Source organism: Oryctolagus cuniculus, chromosome 8, assembly GCF_964237555.1.
Source record: "Oryctolagus cuniculus chromosome 8, mOryCun1.1, whole genome shotgun sequence".
NCBI classification, from domain to species: Eukaryota; Metazoa; Chordata; class Mammalia; order Lagomorpha; family Leporidae; genus Oryctolagus; species Oryctolagus cuniculus.
The window spans coordinates 11,671,768-11,699,278 of record NC_091439.1 but is presented as its reverse complement, the minus strand read 5'-3'; the positions used below and the strand labels follow the sequence as shown (position 1 = coordinate 11,699,278).

Below are 27,511 nucleotides of genomic sequence, written 5' to 3'. Positions count from 1 at the left end.
AATGTCCACTGGCACAGGCTGGGGCAGTGCTGGAGCTGGGAGCTTGGAACTCAGTCCAGGTCTCCCATGTGCATGGCAAGTACCCAGTTATTTAATCCATCACACACTGCCTCCCAGGGTGCATATTAACAGGAAGCTTCCTGCTAATGCACACCCTGTGAGGCAGTGTAAGTATGGCTCAAGAACTTGCGTCCCTGCCACCTGCATAGGAGACCAGGATTGAGTTCTGGGGTCTAGCCTCAGCCTGGCCCAGCAAGCATTTGGGGGGTGAGCCACCAGAGGGAAGATCTCTCTCTGCCTGTCTCTGTCTTTAATTATCTCTCAGCCTTTCAAAGAAATATTTTTCTTTTTAAAGAAAAAGAACAGGAGACTGATTGCAGTGGAAATTTTTTTAAAAAAGACAAACCACATGCCATTTTGTGTTGAATGGACAAAAATTTTTTGAAGTGATCAGGAACTTAGCCACAGTGATTCTAGGAATTTCTAGTTTTTCACTTTGTGGGAACCTGTTTCATTTTTTAAATACCTAAATAGTTTGAACAGCTTCAGTGTTTTCTTTTCCTATTTATCTGGTTTGTGTTTTTATCTTATGATCATGCAGGTGGTCAGAGAACACAGACAAAAAGTGGACCAGTTATTCTAGCAGATGAAATTAAAAATCCTGCCATGGAAAAGTTAGAACTTGTTCGAAAGTGGAGTCTAAACACTTACAAGGTTTGTAAATTTTAAATGCCCTAACCTATCTTTTCTATGTTATTACACTGCATTTCTGTGAATATATGGTAGAGGATAATTCTGTGAATATATGGTAGAGGATAATGTAAATACATTTAGAAAATATTTATTGATCTTTACATATAATTTAAAGAGTTAGGGGCCAGCGCTGTGGCGTAGCTGGTAAAGCAGCCGCCTGCAGTGCCGGTATCCCATTTGGGCACCGGTTTGAGTTCTGGCTGCCCCACTTCTGATCCGGCTCTCTGCTATGGCCTGGGAAAGCAGTGGAAGATGTCCCAAGTCCTTGGGCCCCTGCACCCATGTGGGAGACCTGGAAGAAGCTCCTGGCTCCTGGCTTTAGATCGGTGCAGCTCTGGCTGTCGCAGACAGTTGGAGAGTGAACCAGCAGAGGGAAGACTCTCTCTCTCTGCCTCTCCTTCTCTCTCTGTGTAACACTGACTTTCAAATAAATCTTTAAAAAACAAAAGAGTCAGTACGGACGTATGAAGAAGCTACAGAAATGCTTATTAGCTGGCAGATAGTGTACTGCCTGGGAATACATTTAGCCACAGGGCAGCTGTATCTGTATACTGTATTCTGCTTGGGGCCAGAATGTCTCAGCTTTCAGAACTTTGCAGATTTTGGAGTACTTGCATAGACTTTAACAATTGAGCATCATCCCTAATCTAAACATCCAAAATCCCAAATGTTCCAAACTCCAATAATTTTTGAACATCATGTTGGCACTCAAAATGTTGTGGATTTTGGGTTTTGACTGAGGGATTCCCAACTGTGTGTTTTTGATACTTATAGCAGCTGAAGGCCAAGAAAAATATATTCTCTTTAAATAGGAAATTCTCTCATCTTACTTTAATGACACCAAATTGCAAATTATTTGGGATTCAGAAGTTCATAAGAGTTCATTAACATTGTTATTTGCATTGCTTCAGAGTAACTGGTGGTTATTTTCTAATGCTCTCTGTAAAACAAATAATCAAAATATTTAATCCTTACTGTATTTGATGTATTATAAACAGCAGAAGCTCCACATTCACTTGGCATCTTTGAATCTGAACAGGGTCGAGGCAGTAGAGTTCGTGGAGTTGTTAAGTGCATCCGAGTCCTAGCAGTTCAGGTTAGAGCATTAACCACAACTCTGTATTTGTGGACTGGCTATGGGTCTAGTGTTTGGTAAATTAAAAATTGCCTGTTTTGTTTTTTTTTTTTTTTTTATATATAGAACAGGATTCTCATGGGTCTTTCCTAGAGCAATTAATATAGAATTTATTTTTTGGTTAATACTTTAAAAATACAATCTGAAAATCTGTACAAAGGTATGGATTTTCTGGGGCAGGTATTGTGGCCCAGCTGATTTTAAGTAGCCTCTTGGGAGCCTGCGGCCCATATCAGAGTGCTGATTCTAGTCCCAGCTGCTCTGCTTCCAGTCCTGCTGTCTGCTAATGTGTCTGGGAACAGCAGGTGATGGGTCGGGTACTTGAGTCCATGCTGCCCACGGGGGAGACCCGAGCTCCTGGTTTTAGCCTGGCCCAGCCCCAACCATTGTAGGCATCTGGGGAGTAAAGCCATGGATGGAAGAACTCTCTTCTCTGTATTTCTATCACTCTGCCTTTCAAATTACATACATACATAAATCTTTTATGTACTCATTTTTTCTTAGGATGGCAAATGTCTCTCTGTGAAAGAGACTTAGCTAATGTCAGTGTGGAATCTGAGAAGTGGCCGATGGTAGTCTTTAAAAGTATGAACTCATCGCCCCTTCTGTTCTCAAGGATGTGGACTCTCCCACTCCATGCGTTGTTTTGCCTTTGTACTCCTAGCAGTTCACCGTCTTCTTGCTGACATACTCAGTCAGTCATAAATCCTGTGAATTCTACTTCCTTAATATTGTTTCCCGTGCTCTCCTTTTCTCCGTCTCAGCTTTCACAGCCATAGTTCGTGTTATTCCTCTCACAGAGTACTGTGAGAGCTTCTCAGATTCTCGTAGAGTACATGTTCTGCTCTGCCTGACCTGATTCACTGTTGCCTCAAATCCTTCACGCTGTCTTTAGAATGCCATGCATCGGACCCCTGGCTGCCTTTCCAGCTGTAGCTCCCGCTACTCTCTCCTATCTGTGGACCCAGTGAGCCATACAAAATCACCCCAGGATTTCCTAAACAATCTGTGGTTTCGCACATGGCCATGGCTTTGTTCAGGAGACTGTTTTGCCTGCAGTTTGGGATTTCCCTTCATTTCACTTGTTTGTCTCTTGTACTGAACCTGAACTTCATTCATTTATCTATTACATTTATTTATTCAGCCATTCCTTTGTTCGTTTACTCATGAAATTTGCCTCTCAATATTAGTATTCTAGGTCCACACATTTTGAACTTAAAAAAAAAAAAAGGCCTTACATCTGAACCAACTTCTAGTAATTACAAACCTAGTTCTTTAAGTTTTTGTTCATTTGAGACTTCCTCTTATGTCATTTAGATGGTGTTTTTCTTGTTCTTTTATCTGTTTGTTTCAGTATGTATGTTACTGTTTGTTCCTTTTCTTCCATGTCTTACCTCGACAATAATCTGTTGAGTCATACAGATTCTATATTTATCTAACATACCACATTCAGCCTTTTGTCATGTTCTTGTTAATAAAAATGATCATTTGGCCGGCACCGCGGCTCACTAGGCTAATCCTCCGCCTGCGGCGCCGGCACCCCAGGTTCTAGTCCCAGTTGGGGTGCCGGTTCTGTCCCGGTTGCTCCTCTTCCAGTCCAGCTCTCAATGTGGCCCGGGAGTGCAGTGGAGGATGGCCGAAGTGCTTGGACCCTGCACCCGCATGGGAGACCAGGAGGAAGCACCTGGCTCCTGGCTTTGGATTGGCATGCCGGCTGCAGCACGCCGGCCAGTGGCCATGGGGGGGTGAACCAACGGAAAAGGAAGACCTTTCTCTCTCTCTCTCTCTCTCACTGTCTACTCTGCCTGTTAAAAAAAATAAAATAATCATTTTAAAAAATTTTATACACATGGTATATTATGTAAAGGAGGCATCATTTTCCTAAAAATGAACACTTTAAGTGAATTTTTTTATCAGAGCTTAATTTGGATATTTCAGTCTAAGTCAAAAGAGGAAAAGTCCTGACTTAACATGATTTCATGGATCTTTTAGCCCAGTGTGTCTAGGCTGACTTTCAACCAAAAGAAGCACAGTATGCAATGGCCTTAGTGGGTCTATGTAGCTTTTTTGTGCTCTTGCTTTTTTAATTTTTCAGCCCAAATTGTAGCTACTGTTGGGCATTGATTAGCATTTGCCTAATGCTTCAATACTTACTCTGATTTGGTTGATTTAGGACAAGTCTTGTTATCTATATTACTCTTTTTTTTTTTTTAAGCTTTTTTATTTGTTTATTTGAAAGGCAGACTTACAGAGGGAGAGGGAGAGACAGAGAGAAAGAGATATTCCAACTGCAGGTTCACTCCTTAAATGGCCACAGCAGCAGGATCTGGACCAGTCTGAAGCCAAGAGCCAGAAGCTGCTTTCAGGTCTCCCATGTGTGTGCCAGGGCTCAAGCACTTGGGTCATCTTCTGCTACTTTCCCAGGCACATTAGCAGGAAGCTGGATTGGAAGTGGAGCAACTGGGACTCGAAACTGGAGCCTATCTGGGTTACTGGCATCGTAGGCAGTGGCTTTATCTGCTCCCTCACAATGCTGGCCCCTATCTGTATTACTCTTGAGTAACTTGATTCTGGCTATGACTTTGATCCTTCTTTCTTTCTATATTTAATTTCTTCTGTTTCTATTCTGTGGAAAATACTTTAAGGCTTTTCCTCAGAGTATTGAGTACTTCATTTATTGGTTCTTAATTTTGGCCCAAAGACCAATTTGGTGATTAAAACTAAATATATAATAGGAAATTTAGGCCTTGAACCCATCATTTTAAATATAATCTATCTGATTTATTCACAAATGTTAAATCCAAAATTGTACTAAACTCTGCTTTATTTATTCAGTCATTCTTTTCTCTTGGTCTGTTTTTGTGTTTTCATTAGTCTGTAATAGAGTTTTTTCAAAATCTGTTTCCCTTTTTCTTTTCTTAGAATAATCTTGATTTCACAATTCATAGATGTTTGACATCTTTCCCAAACATTATATGCTATTTAAAAATGTTTAAGAATTTGCTGTTAGCATTTACTCTCTTATCAAATTAACCTTCGTTGTCTTTAAGCCAGTTCTTTTATTTTTTTCTTGTTCTATTACTTTATTCATTTATTGGTTGACTTATTTCCCCTGTCCATTTTCCTTTTATGCTCCTTTCTTCTCCATATTTCACCTTAATAGCCCTTTTTTCTGTTTGTCAGTTGTTGCAGTGAATTTTTCCTTTTGCAGGTGCTTGAATGTCTTTATTCCTTTTCTGGCATTACTGTGTGGCTCGCATTGCTGTTTAAGTACTCAGAGTACACGAGGACTGTTGTGTCAGTTCTTGAGCCAGTTTGGTGATGACTTACTGTATTTGGAGCACTGTCACTTTATTTCATCCACCTTCCTCCAAACAGACCTACCTGGGTCAGTAATTCACTTTAGCTTCCTTCTGCCCTGTAGCTTCATTTGTCTTGTTATCATCAGAACAGTCTTCTTGATTTGTGTGAAAGCTAACGAGGACTCCTAGCTTATAAGTGATCTCCATTTTCAAGAACTTTGAGGAAGGGAAGAGAACTTAGATTCTCTTCTGTTGTAAGTTTACTTTGTAATACATACCAACCTTTAGTTTAATATTTTAACTTCAGTATATTTCAGAAATCCAGTAAAAATCTATTCTTCAGGGTTCTTGTTAGAAAATTCCTCTGGAACTCTAAGTGGACGGATGGCTAGCAACTCTGTATCTTCTCACTACCAGAAGTTCTTTACAAAGCTGGGGTAGACAATCTGTAGTTCTCTCACTTTCAAATTATTTATCTTCTCTATAGAATATATAATATTACCTGTGTTACCATTCAAGCTCCTTTGTTTAAGTGTGGTTTCAAAACTTGTTTCAAGAGTCCAGGTGTATCATAATTTGCTTCACAATTAATATTACCTTATTCCCACTGTCTTAGCTTTTAGAAGCAAAAACATTTCCTCATTAAACCTTTGATCCTACTGCCTACTTGTTTTTTAAAAGGCAGATTTAGAGAGAGAGAGAGAGAGGTCTTGCATCCACTGGTTCACTCCCCAGATGACTGCAACAGTAGGGGCTGGGCCAGGCCAAAGCCAGGAGCCAGGAGCTTTCTCCAGGTCTCTCATGCGGGTGCAGGGGCCCAACCACTTGGGCTATCCTCTGCTGCTCTCAGACGCATCAGCAGGGATGCTGGATTGGAAGTGGAACAGCTGGACACAGCTGTTCCCTCTACAGCACCAGCACCTTCTGCTGCCTATCTAAACCACTGTTTCTGTGAGGGGAAAATGGCCACTCAGACAGCAGTACGCATTTCTTTCATTTTGCTCTGTTTACAATGTTTTCAGGGCATTTGGTTTCTTGACTTTGAGCAAACTATTATGAGGTTGTTGTGGAAGGTACCACATGACATTGGCTTGTGAATATAGTAAACATCTGTGGTGATATTCCAACAGGAAAATCCTAACGTGGAAGAAAAGTGTGGGAACAAGTGACCTTTCCTTTACCTTCCTACCATTTCAGACATTATTTCTTGCTGACATTTTTCTAATTAAAATCTCAGTGTTTCCAATTAAACTTTTCTTCTGTGATTTTCATCTCCCAGGAATGTTTCTGTTTTCCAGAGTAATAATTTATCCCTCTTATGTGGTTTAGACCTCTTACCTGTCCTGCCATTTTCTATAGAGTTAAGAATGTCTGTTTTGGTTAAAAAATAAATACATAAAATTAAAAATTTTTAAAAAGGTTCATAAAGATCTTTAGTTGATGACACTAGAACTGAGTCAGGAAATTTGTTTGTTTTAAACAGAAAAACATGAACAGCAGGTTTATGGATATTGGCAAGGCAACATCTCGAGAGATTTTTTTCCTAGAAAAGAAGGGTTCAGGATTCAAGCTACGGCATCCAGCATAATATAATCTCATGTTTACTCTAAAACTGATTATGTGTTTTACATACTCTGGAATACCTGTCAGGCTAATAGTTTCCTTCCATAAACAGTTTGTGAGAGTAAAGGAAAGAAGAGGAAATTTATTTCATGCATTAATTTTTACAAGTTAATTCTGTAACCAAAGCTTTGAAAGATATTAGAGCAAGTTGTTTGGTTTTTTTTTTTTTTTTTTTTTTAAGATTTATTTTATTTATTTAAAAAACAGAGTTACAGAGAGAGGTAGAGACAGAAAGAAAGGTCTTCTATCCGCTGGTTCACTTCCCAGACGGCTGCAACAGCCAGAGCTGTGCTGATCCAAAGCCAGGAGCCAAGAGCTTCTTCCGGGTCTCCCATGTAGGTGTAGGGTCCCAAGGACTTGAGCCGTCTACTGCTTTCCCAGGCCATAGTAGAGAGCTGGATCAGAAGTAGAGCAGCCGGGACTAGAACTGGCGCCCATATGGGTTGCTGGCACTTCAGGCCAGGGCTTTAACCTGCTGCACCACATTGCCAGTCCCAGCAAGTTTTAAAAATTGCAGTAATTACTACCTTTTTAGGATACTTCTGATAGCTTTTAATGATGAGCAGTGTGTTTGTACCCTATACAGTTGCCCTTAAATTTATTATTGAGTAATGAAGTTGCTTATAATTTTTTGTAAGTTACTACATCATTATTTCTAGGATGGAAGAGAATAACAACAATTTAATACTCACACGTTGGTATGTGGGAAAAAGTAAATGGAAAACTCAGAAATCTCTAATTTCTTTCCCCTACTCACTTCTCTTTCCTCCTCCTCTTTCCTTTCTTTTTACCCTTATTCCTCTGTCAGACACACAAGCCTTTTGGAAGGAAGATAGAAGAAAAAAGCACTTAGAACTACAACAGAGTAGAAATTTGATATTATTATTAAGCTGTTGTCAAATATCTGTTGTTTTAAATAATCTGTCCAAAATACATTAAGCTTAGGTGTGATTATTTGAGAGAGTCCACCTGGCAGTGTATAAGTCTTAAAATTTCCTCTGTTAATAGTTGTTAGACATGTTGGTGAACTTACTTTCTAAGTCCTGATGAACTCTTAACGATGCTAAGATTTTTCAGTTTGTATGAAGCTAGGAAATTATGTATGCCGTGTGCTCTACCATTTGTATTTTAGGTTGCTATGTATTTTTCTTTTGTTCTTTTTTCATTCTTAAACAAAGTGTATCTTTCTACTTTTAGTGCACTCGACAAATTATCTCTGAGAAGCTAGGCCGTGGCTCAAGAACTGTGGACCTTGAACTTGAAGCTCAGATTGATATATTAAGAGATAACAAGAAAAAATATGAAAATATTTTAAGACTGGCTCAGACATTGTCAACCCAGCTTTTCCAGATGGTACATACCCAAAGGCAACTGGGAGATGCATTCGCTGACCTGAGTTTGAAGTCGCTAGAACTTCATGTAAGATGATCCTAAATAACTGTTAGGGGCAGGGGAAATAGTCACAGAAGTATTCTAAGATACTTGTTGTATTTATGATTTACTGAACTCTCAATAAAATTAGAATTTTGAGACAGTAAGGCTCAACTGACTTCTCTTCAACATAGTGATCCAATTGTAATATAGAAAAAATGTCAGCTGAGGCTGGCTTCAGGAGAAGAGAACTTGGTTGGAGAGAAGGAAAAAGGACAGTATTGGCCCTGCCTGAATCTAAAAATAGCCATGGATGATTGTTTGGTATAGGGAAAAAGTAAACTAGGTACCTACTGGAAGTCTCTTCTAGTCTCCAAATGTGTTGAATAAATTGTAACTTGCTTAACTGGATTTGTGATCTACTTTAACTGAATTAATTTAAATTATGAATTTCAGACTTAAAGTTTGGCATATATCGCTGTAACTCTTTAGCAAAGCATTCTTTGCTTTTGTTTTTTGTTTTTAAAGACTTATTTATTTTGAAAGAGTTAGAGGGAGAGACAATTTCTTCCGTCTGCTGGTTCACTCCTCAGATGGCTACCAGGCCAAAGCTGAGAGCCAGGAGCTTCATCCAGGTCTCCCACGTGGGTGGCAGCCATTTTTTGCTGCTTTTCACAGGGCATTAGTAGGGGGCTGGATCAGAAGTGGAGCAACTGGTACATGAGCCAACACTCAAATAGGATGCTGGCTTCATGGGCTGTCGCTTCACCTGCTGTGCCACAACGCCGGCTCCACAGAGCATTCTTAAGAATTTCTTTGGCTATCTTAACTGACCCCTTTTATGGTTTTTTTTTTTTTTTTCTGGAGCCAAGATGTATAGATAATTACTTGCCTACAGACTTCTAACTAGAAGAATTAGATAATTTAGAGAACTAAATCACTTTGTCCTTAGCTCTGGGTGTTGATACATATCCTAGTAAGATTTCAGTTCTATCTGGGCCGTTAGACAAAAACAACTAATCTAATATTGAGAAGCTAAATGTCATAATTGCACACAATTCAAATGTGCTGTGTGCTTTATATTCAGTATACCATGTGATTTATCTATACAATACCACAAGAAATATTATCCTGATTTTATAGATGAGAAAAGTAGGACCAGGAGAGAGGTTAGATAATTTTTAAAAGATCACAAAATAAATGCTAGAACATGAATTTGTACCCGAACATGAATTTGTACCCAGGCTTGTCTATGTCTTTTAATTATCTCTTGCTATCATGTTAAGTGTAATTTTCAGAGGATTTATGGCCCAGGGAAAAATCCCTGTGATATGGAAAGAGTACTCAGGATATGGGTGTGTTACAGCATTGTTATCAGTGATGTTATACCCATTAGTCCTGTTAATAATCACAGTTAACATTAGATTGGAGGCTCATTATGTGCCAGACTATTATAAATGAATTATATTTTTATTACCTTTACTAACTATGTAAATCCTTCTTTTATAGAACTCTGAAAGATTATTCTTAAGAATTTAAGCCTGTTGTTTCCAGTTTTAATTTTTGTTATGATTTGAGCATTGCTAACTCTTTGTAAGGAGTGATATTTTGTGAAGTCTTCTAATGAAAAAATTTACTTTTTAAAATGAGAATAAAACTTTTGTCTTACAACTGCAATATGGGTCCATTGGATCTTTTTATAACTCAGAGATACCAGATGGAATCTTAATGATCATATTTTACTATGTCAGGATATTTTGCTATTTCATCACCTTAGGAATTATTTCATCATTACTCATTGGTTATTTCTAACCATGCTAAAAATGGCTACGATAATAAGAAAACAAGAGAATACTGGAATTGTCTAGAAGAATGAGTAAAGTGAAATAGTTTTTGTTTGCGTTGCCAAAAGGAAGACCAGCGAAAACACTGCTGGTAAACTTTTTTTAAAAAAATGTTCATGAAACATAATTGAGAACTTAGAATTTTTTCATTTACTGCCTGTATGGCAAAGAGAAGACAAGGCCAGAAGAAGACAAGTCCACTGATTAAAATTCATCTCATCCAAAAAACACCTTCATGGGAACATCCAGAATGATATCTGACTGGGTACTGTGCCCCTGCCATATTGACCTATAAAATTAGCTATCACAAGTGTTTCTGTGTATTTAGTCATTCAGTATGAATGAGTCCATTGTGTAAAAGTTTTCTGCAAGAACCTGGACCATTTCATTTTGCTAAAAAAGAGATTTTATATTCAGGAAACTTTTATGATTTTTTAAAAAAGGTTTATTTATTTATTTATTTGAAAAGCAAAGTTACAGAGAGCCAGAGAGAGAGAGAGAGTCTTCCATCTGCTGGTTCATTCCCTATGTGGCCACAACGGCCAGAGCTGGGCTGACAGGAGCCAGGAGCCAGGAGCTTCTTCCCAGTCTCCTTCGCAGGTGCAGGGGCCCAAGCACTTGGGCCGTCTTCTACTGCTTTCCCAGGCCATTAGCAGGGAACTGGATTGGAAGTGGAGCATCTGGGACAAAAATCAGTGCCCTTTTGGGTTGCTGACATTGCAAGGGCGGTTCTGCCTGCTATGATACAATACTGGCTCCAGACCGTACTTAATTTCTTTTTTTTTTTTTTTCATTTAAATTTGTTAGGTTTTTTTTTAAAGATTTATTTCATTTATTTGAAAGACAGAGTTAGAGAGGTAGAGACAGAGAGAGAGGTCTTCCATCCGCTGGTTCACTCCCCAGATGCCCGCAATGGCCGGAGCTGCGCTGATCCAAAGCCAGGAGCTTCTTCTGGGTCTCCTACGTGGGTGCAGGGGCCCGAGGACTTGGGCCATCTTCTAGTGCTTTCCCAGGCCATAGCAGAAAGCTGGATCGGAAGAGGAGCAGCTGAGACTAGAACTTGTCGCTCCCCCTCTTCGTGGAGGAACGACACAGGACCCTGTGCTGTTCTTTTGTCTGCTCGGCCTTCCCCGGGTTTGTTGCTGGTTCTTCCCAGGTTGGCTACCGTCCCTTCCACCTCCGTGGAAGGGGCGGTTCCCCCTGCCACCTTCCCCACTTCCGCGGGGGAGCGGCACACCGCCGGCCGGCTCTCTCGGGGGCTGCTCAGGTGTTCCCCTTAGATGTTCCTGGTGCATGTTGTCTCTCTCCTCCTTTATAGTCCTCTTCCACCAATCCCAACTCTGCTACCCACACGCCGAGTACACTGCTCTCCTCCAATCAGGAGCAGGTCCTACAGTTTATTGGTTGAACTGGAGGCAGCTGTGTAGAAGCTGTTTCCTCCTCTCCCAGCGCCATATTGTGGGAGAGCAGATGCATAGAATAAGTCTTAATTCCAGTAACTTAGTCTAGTCTGAGTTGCTCCCAGTTGCTCTCCACAAGAACCAGCGCCCATATGGGATGCCAGTGCTTCAGGCCAGGGCATTAACCTGCTGCGCTACAGCGCCGGCCCCCATACTTAATTTCTAAAGAAAGACAACAACAAGTAATATTTTCACCTAAAATGCTATAGCTAGCCTGCATACAAAGAAAAACTCGTTCCCCAGAAAAACATGTAAAGTCTCTGGATGATGTTCATTTTTTTGCCTTGGTATCCTATAACTTAAATATTATGATGTAAAAAGTTAACAACGCTTCTGAGTGGGTGTGTAGCCACCTGATTCCCGTGTCAGTTTCTAACTGAACAGACTCCATGCTCCCAGTAATTCAGACCTTGGGAGGCAGCAGTCATGACTCAGATGACTGGGTTTCTGCAATCCACATGGGAGAACGGGGTACCGTTCCAGCTCCCAGTTTTGACCCTGGTCCAGCCTTGGACATTGGAGATATCTGGGGGAATGAACCAGCAGCTGATGGAGCTCTTTTTCTTTGCCTTTTTGGATAAATAAATAAAATCATAAGGAAGCTAATAATATTTAAATACTATGGTATAAATATTAATATATTTATATTACATAATAAGGGGATAAACAGAAAGAAAACAAAGATAACTGCTTTACACACACACACACATGCACTCATAACCAAATAAAGGGGAAAATACTGATAGGAATTACAGTCCCCATTTCTGCAAATGGTCGTAGCTGGTATTATAGCTACACTCTTCCACCTATTCCATACTCCATTTGCCCTTAGCAAGTATCTCAGCCTGTCATGGTTCTTTCCTTGTCGGAGTAACCAGAGCATTCTTGAAGGGTCTGGGCTTTATAAAGTAGTCCTGCCTGAAATGGATTGTTAGTTTTCCATTGACACTCCTCACAGCATGATTATACTGAGAGACACTCCAAGGAATCTTCTGTATTTCTGATATACTCTTTTTTAAGCTCTGTTGTAGAATAGCAGTATAGTTTCTCCTTGGTCATCAGCTCAGTCATGCCAACCAGCAAAGTCACTCTCTTCATTGCCTGTTGATTGAGAGGCACAAGGAGCCCACAGTATGGAGTGGCAGCCTCATCCTCCAGTTCAGTGGAATCATAGTCCCGTCTCTTGATAGAAGCATTCCTCCCTTTGGCAGTGAAATCTCTGGACTAGCAGAGAACAGGGTCATAGGGACAGGAAGCAGGAATTCTGGCAGAGGCTCGCTAGAGGTAATAGTAAGCAATTCCACTCCCGTTTCCTTTCCTTGATTCCTGAACCCATGAGCCCTGGCAGTGGGACATGGTAGCATCACAGAAGAGGCCCTTCCACTGTTGCATCAGGACAGCTGCTTCAGGACGATGGGGACATGGCCCAACCAGTGACTTCCTTGAGCCTGGGCCTGTTGCTGGCAGTTCATTCGCTTTGAAGTGGGTTTCTGGATTGGAAGCAGTGCCGTGAGGAGTTGCTGTGCTGGCAGATAGGCATTCTGTAAGTCCACGGATAGTGATCGTGGCAGAGGCATTATAATCCTGCACACGTCTTCCAGGTTTTTTTTTTTTTTTAAGTAACAATTTTATTAAGATATAATTCACATATCGTAAGGTTCAACCTTGTAAAGTTTATGATTCAGATAATAGGCATTCATAAAAGATCTCCCTTTAGGAGATTTTTCTCTTTTACTGTTTAGTGTATTCACAGAGTTGTCTGTCAACCACCACTATCTAATTCCAGAACATTTTCATCACCCTTAAAAGAAACTCCACACCCATGCTCCTCTCCCTGCAGCTGCTGGAAACCACTAGTCTGTTTTATATCTATATGGATTTGCATATGGACATTTGGAATTACACAGTATGTGGCCTTTTGTGTCTGCCTTCTTTCACTTAGCCTAGTGTTTTCAGGATTCATCCGTGTCCTATTATTGTTAGAACTTCATTTCTTTTTATGGCAGAAGAATGTTCCATTGTGTGGCTATAGCACATTTTGTTTTCCATTTGTCAGTTGATAGAATTTTGTTTCTACTTTTTGATCATTATGAATAATACTGTTGACATTCATGTACACGTTTTGTTTAGATATATGTTTTTATTTGTCTTGAGTGTATTCTAAGTCCGATAGTGATTCTCTGTTAAGGAGGAGGGCTGGCCCATTTACATCCTCAGCAGCATCGAAAGGGTTCCAGTTCTTCCACATTGTCGGCTACCAGCCTGACATCTGCTTCTGCTAACAGCCATCCTAATGGATAAGAGTAGTGTATCATTGTGGTTTACATGAAACTTCCCTGATGCCTGACAATGTTGGGTGTCTTTTCATGTGATAAATGGCCATTCATGTGATAAATGGCCATTTGTATAACTTCTTTGGAGAAAGTCCTATTCAAATCCTTTGCCATGTTCTAGGTTCTTAGATGACAGTGGAGCATTCAAATCACATTCCCTGTTTTGAGTACATACACCTTCACAAACAAGACTTTGGAATGAAATCTGAGTGTGCTGTGTTTAAATGCTTACTGAATCTACTTCAAATTATTTTTCATTTCTTTTTTCCATAAATTATAAAACTATTCAGGAATACAAGAGTCTGGTAAACCCAAATGGTAAATGTGGTGGCTGTTTTTCCTAGTCTATTGAGTGTTAAGAAACCTAACCCCTGGGCTGAGTTGTGGTACAGCAGGCTAAACCACTACCTGCAGTGCTGGCATCCCATGTGAATGGTGGTTTGAGTCCTGGCCATTGTGGCCATTTGGGAGTGAATTGGTGGATGGAAGATATCTGTCTGTCTGTCTATCCATCTATCCATCTATCTAACACCCCCCCTCCTTTTCCCTCTCTCTCTCTCTCTCTCTCTCCCTCCCTCCCTCTCCGTCCTTCTCCCTTTCTAACTCCAGCTACCTTTTGAATGAATAAATCTTAAAAAAAATATATGGAGAAGAAAGGAAAAGGAGAAAAACCTACCCCAAAGTCACATAACTAGTAAGTTGTAACAGTGGAACTCCCAACTCAAGACATCTTGCTCTAGTTAGGTCATCCTTTCATTTAATTAGCTTCTGCAATGTGAATCTATACACTAACTTGACCTCTTCCTTCTTTCATGGCTGATAGTCTTGCATCTCTTGTCTCTCTCCCCCAATGTTCAGTGGATTTACTTTTCTGAAATTTCTGACTGGTTTTGAGGTACGATTTGTAGAGTGCAGTGATGAAGAACTGGGGTCTATTACCTTCTCCCTTGTGCTGTATTAATTGAAAGCCTTGGAAAACTCTGAACACAGGGCTTGACACTTAATGCAGTGAATAAACGATGATGGTTGGGATTGAGGCACTGGGAGTTAAGGAAGAATTTAAAAAGTGGTCCAAGTCCTTCATTTTACAGGAAAAAAAAAAAAAAACAACCAATGTTTAGCAGTAAGAAAGTCAAATCTCCTGAAAGGGTTAAGAAATGATCTTTTAAGTAATGCCTGTCACTTGTCAGAAATTTCATATAGATTATTCAGACTTCCCACTAAACTGTAAGGAACACACAAAAATTTGAGTTATTCCTGAAAGATACAATTCCAGTGCAGAATTGAGATTTGAATTAGATGTGAACCTTCCCAAACTGGACTTCTGTCTTTTTGTCACATGCCTTCTGCCTTCTGGTTCTCATGTGCCATGTCATCTCAGTTATATTTTATTTTCTCAATCTAGAGGGTAATGTCTACATCAAGTTCATGGAAGTTCACTCAATCCATATTACTGTCAGTTACCAATTAGAACTTGTGATTCTAATTTTCAGCTAGTCTATATGGTTTAAAATAAGCCATTTGTTGTTAATTAGATTTTTTTTATTTTTATTATTATTATTTTTTTGACAGGCAGGAGTGGACAGTGAGAGAGAGAGACAGAGAGAGAAAGGTCTTCCTTTTGCCGCTGGTTCACCCTCCAATGGCCGCCGCGGGCGGCGCACTGCAACCAGCACACCGCGCCGATCCGATGGCAGGAGCCAGGTGCTTATCCTGGTCTCCCATGGGGTGCAGGGCCCAAGGACTTGGGCCATCCTCCACTGCACTCCCTGGCCACAGCAGAGAGCTGGCCTGGAAGAGGGGCAACTGGGACAGAATCCGGTGCCCCGACCGGGACTAGAACCCAGTGTGCCGGCGCCGCAAGGTGGAGGATTAGCCTAGTGAGCCGCGGCGCCGGCCTAATTAGATATTTTTTATTAAATCCAGTCAGGCCCTCCCATTTGTTCCTAGTACATAAATTTAGTGAGAAATGATAATTTCTATCGAGTAAATATTGAAAATGATGTAGGAACTGCTAAAGAAAAAATTTAAATATTTTAAACCTCTGCTACCTCTTGGTATAAAGCAACCACATTTTAAAATGTATTTTAATAAACAATTATATATATTTATGGGATATAGTGGGAATTTGTTATATGTATACATTGTACCATGATCAATCCAGAGTAATTAGCATTTCCATCTCTTGAAATGTTTATGATTTTTTCTGTTGGGAACTTTCAAACTTGTCTCTTCTAGCTCTTTATAAAAATGCATACTAAACTGTTGTGAACTGTAGGCTACTCTGCTGTGTCAAAGTACATGAGAGCCCATCCTTTTGACTGTATTTTGGGCTGCATTAGCTGACTTCTCCCCCCACCCCCACACCCGCACTGTTCCTAGCTTCTAGTGACCACTGTTCTACTCTCCACTTCTATGAAATCAACTTTTTTAGATTCCAAATATGAGTGAGAACATGTGGTGTTTGTCTTTCTGTGGCTGGCTTATTTTACTTACCATGATGCCTTTCATTTCCATCCATGTTGCTCCAAAGACAGGATTTCATTCTTTTTTTTTTTTTTTATGGCTGAATCGTGTTCTGTTGTGTATTTGTACTAGTTTTCTTTATCCATTTGTCTGCGGACACCTCAGTTGATTCCGTATCTTGGCTGTTGAGAAAACTGTTGCCATAAGCATAGGAGTTCAGGCATCTGTGATACATTGATTTAATTTCCTTTGGATATATACCCCGTCGTAGATAATGGACCATATGGTAGTTTTAGTTTTGTGAGGACCCTTCATACTGTGTTTCCTATTGATTGTACTAATTCACATTCCTATCGTCAGTATATAAGAGTTCCACTTTCTCTGCATCCCCATCAGCTTTTTTTAACAAATGTTTGTTTATTTTCACTTACTTGAAAGACAAGTGACAACAACAGAAATGCTCCGTCTGTTGATTCACTTCCCAAATGCCTGCAACAGCCAAGGCTGGGCCAGGCCACAGCTTGGAGCCCATAACTCCATCTGGGTCTCCTATGTGGGTGGCAGGGGCCCAGGCACTTGAGCTGTCATCTGCTGCTTCCCAGGATGCATTAAGAAGAAGCTGAAGGAGGAACTTGGTGTTCCAATCAGGATGCCAGTAAGGGATGCAGGCATCTCAAGCAGTAGCCTAACCACTGTGCTACACTGCCTACCCCAGCATTGGATTTTCATTTTGTTTTGTTATGCTTCTTTTTGGTTATAGCCATTCTGACTGGAGTGAGATGCTGTCTCATCATAGCTTTGATTTGCATTTCCTGGGTGATCAGTGATATTGACCATTTTTCATACACCTGTTAGCTATTTATTTTTTTAAGATTTATTTATTTATTTGAAAGGCAGAATTATAGAGAGGCAGAGAGAGAGAGAGAGAGGTCTTCTATCTGCTGGTTCACTCCCCAGATGGCTGCAAAGGCCAGAGCTGCACTGATCTGAAGCCAGGAGCCAGGAGCTTCTTCCAGGTCACCTATGCAAATGCAGGGGCCCAAGGAGTTAGGCCATCTTCCACTGCTTTCCCAGGCCATAGCAGAGAGCTGGATCGGAAGTGGAGCAGCTGGGACTCAAACTGGTGCCCATATGAGATGCAGGCACTGCAGGCAGTGGCTTAACCTGCTATGCCACAGCGCTGGCACCATTTTTGTTTTTTTATTTCTTAAATGTACTTATCTGAAAGAACAAAGTTAAAAAGGGAGAGAGACAGAGATTTTCCATCCACTGGTTCACTCCTCAGATGGCCATAATGGCCAGGGCTGGGCCAGACTGGAGCCAGGAGCCAGGAGCCAGAAGATTCTTCAAGGTCTCCCATGTTGGTGGCGGGGAAACAAACACTTGAGTCATCTGCTGCTGCTTTTCCCAGACCATTAGCAAAGCGCTGGATCGAAGTGGAGCAGCCGGGACATGAGGACATGAGCCGGCACCTGTATGGGATGACAGTGCTACAGGCCTCTGTTAATCTTTTTTGAGAAATGTCTGTTCAGGTCATTTGCCCACTTTTTGCTGCTGAACTGTTTGGGTTCCTTATATATTCCAAATATTTACTAGTTTACAAATATAGTCTTTTCTCCCATTCTATAAATCATCTTTTTATTGATTGTTTCCTTTGCTATGCAGAAGTTTCATATTTTGGTAATACCATTGGTCTTTTTCTGCTCTTATTGCCTGTGCTTTGGGTATCTTAGCCAAAAGTAGTTGTATATGCCAATGTCTTGAAGTGTTTCGCTTATATTTTCCTCTGGCTGTTTCATAGATTGATGTCTTACCTTTATTTAGGTCTTTGATCCATTTTGAGTTGATTTTTTTAATATGTTGAAAGGTAGGCTATTTAAAAATTCATTCTTCTGCATTTTGATATCCAGTTTTCTCAGTACCATTTTTCTTGTTGGTGAGATTTATTTGTTTATTTGAAAGAGTTAGAGGGGGAGAGAGAGAGAGAGAGATCTTCCATCTGCTGGTTCACTCCCCAAGTGGCTGCAAGAGCCAGGGCTGAGCCAGGAGCCAGGAGCTTCATCCTGGTCTCCCATTGGGTGATAGGAGCCCAAGCACTTGGGCCATCTGCTTCTGCTTTTCCAGGCACATTAGCAGGGAGCTGGATTGGAAGTGGAGCAGGCAGGATGCGAACCAGCACCCACACGGGATGTCCACATTGCTGGCTGCGGCAGGTTCACCCACTGTATCACGGTGCACCCTTTCTACTTTCATCTCACTGTACTCTAGTTGTAGCTGCCTGTTTTTATAAAAGCAGCCAGTAACTTCCAGGCTGCATGTATCTTAAATTAGGATTTTTGACATTTTCAAATCTAGTATGGAGTTGTAGATATTGAGAACTTCTAGAATGAACACGGTATTATAGGAGGATGGTACAGTGATACTTATTTGTTACATAGTAAGTGGAAAGGTTTCTTTCTTATCAACTACTGGATTTATTTTTTTTAGGTTTTATATTTTTCATCTTTCAGAATGATTTTTCTTTGTCTTTTATTGCTTCATGAGTATCAGTGGAAAAATGTGTTAATTCTAATATGTGATGTTAACTTTTCCTACAAGTTATAGAAATATTTTCTCTTGTACTATTCTATTGCCAGTAATGTTACTAGACTTCAGTATGTAATTTAGCTTGTAGAAATATGGTACCAAACATTGTCAACTGCTTTTTAAAAAATGTGTTGATGAGGCCAACACCGCGGCTCAATAGGCTAATCCTCCACCTAGTGGCGCTGGCACACCGGGTTCTAGTCCCGGTCGGGGCACCGGATTCTGTCCCTGTTGCCCCTCTTCCAGGCCAGCCCTCTGCTGTGGCCAGGGAGTGCAGTGGAGGATGGCCCAAGTGCTTGGGCCCTGCACCCCATGAAAGACCAGGAGAAGCACCTGTCTCCTGGCTTCAGATCAGCGTGGTGCGCCGGCCGCGGCGGCCATTGGAGGGTGAGCCAACGGCAAAAAGGAAGACCTTTCTCTCTGTCTCTCTCTCTCTCACTGTCCACTCTGCCTGTCAAAAAAAAAAAAAGTGTTGATGATTTTTTTTTTTAAGATTTATTTTATTTATTTGAATGGCAGTTATATAGAGAGAGGAAGAGATAGATCTTCCATCCACTGGTTCACTCCAGATGGCTGCAACAGCTAGGGCTGGACCAGGCCAAAGCCAGGAGTCAGGAGTTTCTTTGGGTCTCCCATGTGGGTGCAGGGGCCCAAGGACTTGGGCCATCTTCCACTGCTTTCCCAGGCCACAGCAGAGAGCTGGATCGGAAGTGGAGCAGCTGGGATGCTGGTGTCACAAGCGGTGGCTTTGCACGCTGTGCTATGTCATGTGGATTTTTTTTTATGGTTTCCCGTATATGCTTGTATTTGCAACCAGAGTCTATAAAATTTTGAAAATTGACTTTAGAATAGAGATACATGGACCTCTCTTAAATGGAAAATACTTTTAGCATAATAGATAGTTTTACTTTTCTGTTATTTACTGAACAGTTTGGTATTTCTGAATTACTGAATAGTTTGTCACCTTGAAATTTATAGCTTTATCACTAGCATTAAATTTCCATCTTTTAAGAGTCTGGTTAATTTTACATTCCATTATTTTTTTCAGCTCCGATTAAAAGGTATTTTATAACAACTAGAATTCTAAAATTGATACATCTTAAAATGTGCTGGTTTTTAAAATTTGTGCAGATGTGTGTCTAATTATTCCCTTAATCACTAGAACTTGAATGGAAGCTTTCACTGCTGACTAGGTTCGTTCCTGGCTGAATCTCAGAGTTCTGTGTCCTGTTTGCTGAGCCAAGGTGTAGCTAATTCCGAGAGAATGAGCTGGATCTGCTGTTGAGTGATCCCTCCTCAGCTCCTTAGACTTGAGCTGGAGAGTCAGTTGGTCATTAAATGTACAAAGCAATATAGATTAATATTTATACTTTGAGAGGATTCAGTCAAAACACAAAAAATTGGAGGCTATATTATGTCTGGAAGTTTCAACCAATTGTTACCTAATTTGGTTGTGAAAGTTATAGTTTCTCTGATTAATAATCTGCTATATTTTTCTTTTTAACAGCTGTGCTTATAGTATTATAGAAACAAAATGTAGAAATGAAAATATTCTTTAGAGTACAAAGCAGTTTAACTTTTAAAAATTATTTAGATTTTAGCTATGCATCTTAGCTGATGACAATTTTCGTTTACTAAAAGTCTTTGATAATTCTATAGCTGCTGTGGTTTAGATTTCTATATGTTTAAAGAGCAAGGAGAAAAAAGTAAAGCTTCTTTAGCAAATGTATAAATCAGATCTTTTTCCATTAGTGATATGTTTGGGATTTTCTTTTTAAAGTCACGCATACTGATTTATTACGAGATAAGTTAAGGTAACTTTTTTGTTTTAGGAAGAATTTGGCTATAATGCAGATACCCAGAAGCTACTGGCCAAAAATGGAGAGACTCTTCTTGGGGCCATTAATTTTTTCATTGCCAGTGTGAACACTTTGGTGAATAAAACAATTGAAGATACGTTAATGACTGTGAAACAGTATGAAAGTGCCAGGTGGGTATCAATTTTCACCATATTGTCTTTTACAGATTAGTTCAGTTAAGATTAACAGACACCAGCTCTGTCCATTGTAGGCAGAAAAAGAATGTCCTGGGAGGTTATGGGATAGCCATCAAACTAACAGAAAGGGAAGAAGATTCTGGAAACAGGCAAGAACCAAAGCCGCCCAACGCCTTGGAACAGCTCTGATGCTGGATGCCTCTGGGACTCGGTGCTGCCACAGCTGCCGTCGGAATCTCCAAAATGCCCCTGGAGCGCGTGTTTCATTTAGAGTTTCCAGTTGAGCATCGATCCTGGGCCTAAAGGCTGTCCATAGAGGAAATGGAGCATCTCCCAGCTCCAGCTCCCTTAGATGAGGACAGGACCCTGTTTCATCCCAGGTGGACACCAGATGATCCTGTGTGATCTGGCCAAAGCTGACAAGTCATCAGGCGTTAGCACTGCTTCCCTGGGGAAGTGGTCACACTGCCTGCACACAGCCAGACCCGTCCTTTAGCTCATTTCCACATCCAGGGTTTTGTTTATTGTGGATACCAATGCCCTGATCTTCCATTTATCCAGATTGTAATTGGGCTTCAAGCCTATTAAAATTTTACCTTTGGGGCCGGCGCTGTGGCTCACTTGGTTAATCCTCCGCCTGTGGTGCTGGCATTCCATATGGGCTCCGGGTTCTAGTCCCAGTTGCTCCTCTTCCAGTCCAGCTCTCTGCTGTGGCCCAGGAGAGCAGTGGAGGATGGCCCAAGTGCTTGGGCCCTGCACCCGCATGGGAGACCAAGGGGAAGTGTCTGGCTTCTGGCTTCGGATCAGCACAGTACACCGGCCGTAGCAGCCATTTGGGGGGTGAACCAATGGAAAAGGAAGACCTCTCTCTAACTCTGCCTGTCAAAAAAAAAAAAATTATTTATTTATTTGAAAGAGTTACACAGAGAGAAAGAGAGGCAGAGAGAGAGAATGAATCTTCCATCCATTGGTTCACTCCCCAAAGGCCACAATGGCCAGAGCTGTGCCGATCTGAAGCCAGGATCTAGGAGCTTCATCCAGGTCTCCCAGGTAGCTGCAGGGACCCAAGGACTTGGGCCATCTTCTGCTGCTTTCCCAGGCCATAGCAGAGAGCTGGATTGGAAGTGGAGCATCTGAGACTTGAACCGACACCCACATGGGATGCCGACACTGCAGGTGGTGGCTTTACCCACTAAGCCACAGCAATGGCCCCCTGAAATATATTTTAGCTAGTCGGCATTTAGTATCTTTGTCTTCAGCCTTTATTTCTGGCAAGCTTTTGAAAGTGTTAAGGCATGTTAAAGCCGATTTATCAGATAGACAGTATTCCTATATAAAACATCCTATTTAATTTCAGAAGAAAAAAGTAAGACTCTATGAACCTACTGGTTTGCTTGTCATTTTTCAAAACCAAGATGAGAACCCCATCAGCTCCCTGTCTTTTGTTTGATCAATAGTCCTTAAGCTTGAACTAATAAAAATATTTACATCTAATTTTTGAAAAATAATGTTTATATCTTTCATGTTATATAAGATCTGAATTTATACAATATATAGGTTTGTTGTAAACTTTTGAACAAAATTTTAAAACAAGTTATGTACTTGGTAGCTGGTTTATTAAATCTTTAGACAACCTTCGTGTGTACTTTAAAAATCAACAACAGTGATCCCACCCTAGAGTTTATAATTTATCCCTTTTTATTTAAATTATGATATATAATTTTATTCATTAACCTTAAGAGTTGGCTTTTCTGTTCTTAAGTGTAGCTGGTTGTAACTCTTTGAAACATTGCCCACTGAGGAATAATGTTCATAAAGAATCCAAGAAGAAAAGTTTCTCAGTAGCTGAATTTTCTTCTCTGTCAAAACCAGAATTTAGTGCCTTTGGGGGCAAAGGTCGTCTATTTGATCAGCACAAAAAGTGGTAATTTAGGCAAATGCCGGGGTAGCCTTTTAATGCTCCCTATTATGCATTGTATACAAGCATTTCCTAGCCCTCTGGTGCTTCGTGTATAGAAAATCTTACAACAGCCCATTCAACACTTCTCCACCGCAGTGCCAACAAGGGAGTCCATTGTTGTCCAGACTTTCAGATGTGGACACCTGGTCTCTAGAAGTTTTACATAAACCATGAAGTAACCGTCACTAGCTTTGCTGATACAGATTCAGCACAGATGGACAGTCTCGAAGTGGAGAGTTGCGTGTTGACAACGTAGTGTGCTCTCTTCGTGGGGATAATGAGCAGTGTTAGAGAAGCGCTAAGGGAAAGTTTCATTTTGATGCCATCTACAAACTCTGAATGCAGAAATTAAGAAATGTAAGGTCAGCACTGTAACTTGGATTATGTTTAAATTAATCGTTTTTCTTCAGAAATGTGCTCCAGGGCTGTTGAAGGGTGTTTGTCCTCACATTAAATCATCACATATTACTACTAATATTAGTTTTACTTTTTTCTTTCCTTTCTTATAAGTTTTAGCAGGTTTGCTTTCAGCCACTCCTCTTCTAATTTTACAAGAATAAGCATTCTGAAGGTGTTGGTTCTTACTAGTGTCCTAGATGCTTTATACAAAAAGTCTTTGAAAGTTTGTGGGAAATATGTACTGGAAAACTATGCATAGATTTTGAGATTATTTTTAGTACCAAAAGAAACTTTAAGTTCCATTTTCGCACAGACCTTTTGATGTCCTCTCATGCTATTTAAAGTTTTTGTGGAGGTTATTCCTTCCATTTATAGTAGAAAAATTGGAGCACAAAGGGGTAAAATAAGTAGCTCAAGGCATTGTAGGCAGTGGAGGGCAGGGGCCATTCAGCTTTGTGTGGATCCCCTGGACTTAACTGCTTTATTACCAAGTTGTCATTGCCTCCTAATCTTCCGTATCTGCTTCTCAGCTTCATTGCCTGTGTCCTGATACTGTGGCCTATTTCTTGTATGTTCACAGTCTTCTAATCGAGTTCTTTGCTCTGGTGTCTTAATCTACTCCTAGCCCTCCTCCATTCCTTCACTGCTACCAGTCATCTTTCTGTCCTGAGCAAATAGAATCATGTCACTCTCATTTCAGATCAGATGTCTTCAGGAGCTGTCCTCCACCTGTCCTACTGGATTAAACCTCAACCCTTTTGTATCTTTGTCCTGTCTACCTGTCTGTCATTCCTCCCATGTTTGTGTTCTAACTTCAGGTTCTGACCTAGCAAATTAACTCTCAAATGCGCCGCAGCATCTTACACATCTGTTCCATTCATTGCCTGTGCTGTTCTCTTCATGGAATGTGCTACCCGTTTCCCCACCCTAATCTGCTCTGTGCTTCAGTGTGTGATTATGGTGTTCGTTCTATTCTGCGATGCCTTTTCAGAAACCTAACTAGGTAATTCCTCCTTTCGATTTCCATTACACCTTCTGTTCCTTGTGTAGTTTCCATTATCTCATTTCATTGTAATCATTTACAAGCCTGCCTTCCTCTCAACTGCTGCTCCTTGAGGATAAACTTATCTGTCCATCTTTATAGCTCTGTTTTCCAGCATAGCGCTCGATTACTTGACAGTTGAGAAAGGAATCCACGTGTCAATAAATGAATGAATGAATGAGTGATCCTCTTTTGGCCTCCAAAGATCAAATTTGTTAAATTCAATAATAATGATTAATAAATTGAGGCCAGTGTTGCGGTGTAGTGGGTAATGGTGCTACCTGCTGGCACCCCATATGAGTGCCAGTTCAAGTCCCTGCTGCTCCACTTTCAATCCAGCCCCCTGCTAATGCACCTGGGAAAGCAATGGAAGATGGCTCAGCCCCGGCCATTGAGGCCATCTGGGGAGTGAATTAGCAGATGGATGATCTCTCTCTCTCTCTCTGTCTTTCCCTCTCTTTCTAACTTTTCCTTTCAAATAAATAATTCTTAAAAATAAAGGCTCAGTATTGAGAGACTGATGTATCTTAAGTCCTATATACAATATAGTTTAGTTTATTGAAAAAGTATTCTTAATCCCCAGAACAGGAGATAGGAATAATGCTATAGGAAGCTGAATAGAGAACCTTTGTTTTAGGGCATTGGTTTTGTGATTCTGATTTTGACGAATTTAGAGATCACTATGCTCGTTCTTGACTGATTACTGTTGAGGCTACTGGTTAAGTTACTGTTCAATAAGCACATTAGTATTGTACTTGCACCGATCTTATTCTCTGATAGAAGTTCTGGAGGGTGCTGTGGGGTGATGGAGTGATAGTGGTGGGGCAGCTATTTCAGTTAGAGGGGGGTGAAACATCACAGGGATCACAGGGTGGTAAGTGCTCTGTCATAGACGTGATCAATCCTAATATTGTCACAGTCCATCCAGAGGCATGCTGGCATATACAACACCCACTTGTGTCTGCTGGGCACTTGAAATGTGTCTTGCCTAAGATATGGTGCAAGTGTAAAATACACAATGAATTTCAAAAGACTTAGTACCCACCCTTCCATATTTAGAAAAAAAAAAGGGTAACATGCAATATTTTAGATGTATTGAGTAGAATATTGTTTTTGAAAAGGTAAAAATAATTTTAATTATTTTCTGGTAGATCCTAGAAATGTCTTCCTTACCTGATTGGCTCACATTATGTGTCTGTTGTACATTGCTGACCTGGACCGTACTTTGAGGCCTGCTGACCCCAGTGTGACTTCCTCCTCCCTGTTAGTTTCATTATGCCATTCAAAGGTGTGCCGTCCTCACCTGCTTTGATTCATCAATATTAACCAAGTCCCTGGGGGCACTGATCTCTACAGGGTCTTGTTTCCATATCTGTTATGTTTTGGCATCCAACTTTTTCAGCTGGTTTTTAACTTTTGGAAGTTTTGCTTGTCAGTTATTGCTGCACTTTGTAAGTGTGTCGCTATCAAGGAAAAACCAATGAAGACTCAGTTTCTCCTACCATACGTGCACAGTACTGATCACTGATGACACCAGGTGTGTGTGTGTGTGTGTGTGTGTGTGTGTGTGTATTGGGGATGGGGAGCTTCCCCACAGTGCAGAAAGCAAGCAGGCAGTTCCGCAGCTGGGCATCCTCCAACTCTGTTCCGCTCTGACGCTGCCTCCTGGAGACTGTTTCAGATCACAGGTTGGAGGCTCAGTCCCCAACACTGCCTCCCACACTGCAGATGCCAGTCACAGCCCTACTTTGTTTAACCTGTGCTGGAAGTCAGGCTTCACATTTCCCCTCCTCACATTTGATCATTTGCTCAGATGGCTCACAGGACTCGGGAAAGCATATTTACTGATTTATTGCAACAGTTATTACGAAGGATACAGATGAAGAGATGCAAAGAACCCAGAACTTCCATGCCCTCAGTGGGTACACTGCCCCCAGGAACCCTCACACGTCCAGCTATCTGGAAGCTCTCCCAACCCTGTCTTTGGGGCTTTAAGGAGGCTTTGTATAGGCGTGATAGAAGCATGCTCAACTGTATTGAAATGTAATTAGACAAAAGGAGTAGGATCTAATGCTGGGACTGGGTGGGGAAACCCATCGAAGTGCGTATGTTCTCCCTGGCCTCTGCGCTGTCTTCCTCCCTTCAAGGTGGGAGGCAGGAGACCTCTGGAATGAGGAGGGTCTTCTGTCCCTCTGGACAAGGGTAGGTTAGGAATTTTTTTATGAGCAGCTCCAAGACCAAAAAGTGGGAGGAGTTTAGATTTCTGTTCCCTGCCTTCAGGAAAAGAAATTGTAATTTCTGTGGACTGCTTTGGGGAGGGAATTATGAGCCAGGGATTGTGAAAGAAAGCCAAAAAATATATAGGGATACTTCAAAAAGTTTGAAAAAAATGAACAAAATTTTTTGAAATCCGTAATACACGTTTTCTATGATCTTTCTAAGGGCCCCATGTATATTGCAGTGTCATGGATTAGTAGTTATTAAGAAGTAATTTTCCCCCTCATTCTTACATTCATAGCTTTTTGTTTTTAAAGATAGGATTCCAAAGACATACTATTTAGAACATGATTAGGAATATTATGTATTATTGTATTTAATATGAGACTAAATGTGATGTATTTCCAGCCCATCTCCTGAACGGATTTCACTCTGTTTTTTTTGTAGTATGCTTCACTTGTTTTCTTCTTTCCAGGATTGAATACGATGCGTATCGTACTGATTTGGAAGAACTGAATCTTGGACCACGTGATGCAAACACTCTGCCAAAGATTGAGCAGTCCCAGCATCTGTTCCAAGTACATAAGGAAAAATATGATAAAATGCGTAATGATGTTTCTGTCAAATTGAAATTTCTAGAAGAAAATAAGGTAAATATATTCTTTACTTTCTGAGATCTTTCTGTGGACTTAGTTACCCTAAAGAGAGAGAAATAGAAAGTGCTTTTTGTGTCTCATACCTCTTTCATGACATCACAAGAAGCAGTTCATCTTTTGATCAGTGTTTGAGTTTGCAGCAGAACACAAACTGTATTTTCCTTTCTGTCATAAAGTCATCCTGTCTACCATCCCGGTCTTTTCTATATAACAATTGGTGTGAAAAAATACTCAATGTTCAACTATTGATCTACTAATGTTAATGGCAAATGCTTTAAAAATTCAGACAATTACAGATTCTTCTGAATATTTTGATATCTTTGTGATTACTAGCTGCGTATTTCAGGAAGAGCACTATAGCGTTCTTC

The 27,511-nt window shown here is 40.7% G+C and overlaps 1 protein-coding gene across 42 annotated transcripts in view; it reads left to right on the top strand.

Moving 5' to 3' along the window:
• Window positions 1-27,511, top strand: part of ARFIP1 (ARF interacting protein 1) — a 138,090-nt gene that overhangs the window by 78,085 nt on the left and 32,494 nt on the right. For 36 of the 42 annotated variants that reach the window (XM_070047398.1, XM_070047399.1, XM_070047393.1 and 33 more), the window contains 4 exons: window positions 602-714; window positions 8,011-8,232; window positions 20,706-20,863; window positions 26,963-27,137. In XM_070047398.1, the coding sequence (XP_069903499.1) occupies window positions 602-714; window positions 8,011-8,232; window positions 20,706-20,863; window positions 26,963-27,137 (668 nt within the window). The remainder of the gene's footprint in view (window positions 1-601; window positions 715-8,010; window positions 8,233-20,705; window positions 20,864-26,962; window positions 27,138-27,511) is intronic. The other 6 variants (XM_070047404.1, XM_070047405.1, XM_070047401.1 and 3 more) reach the window with 1 other exon arrangement.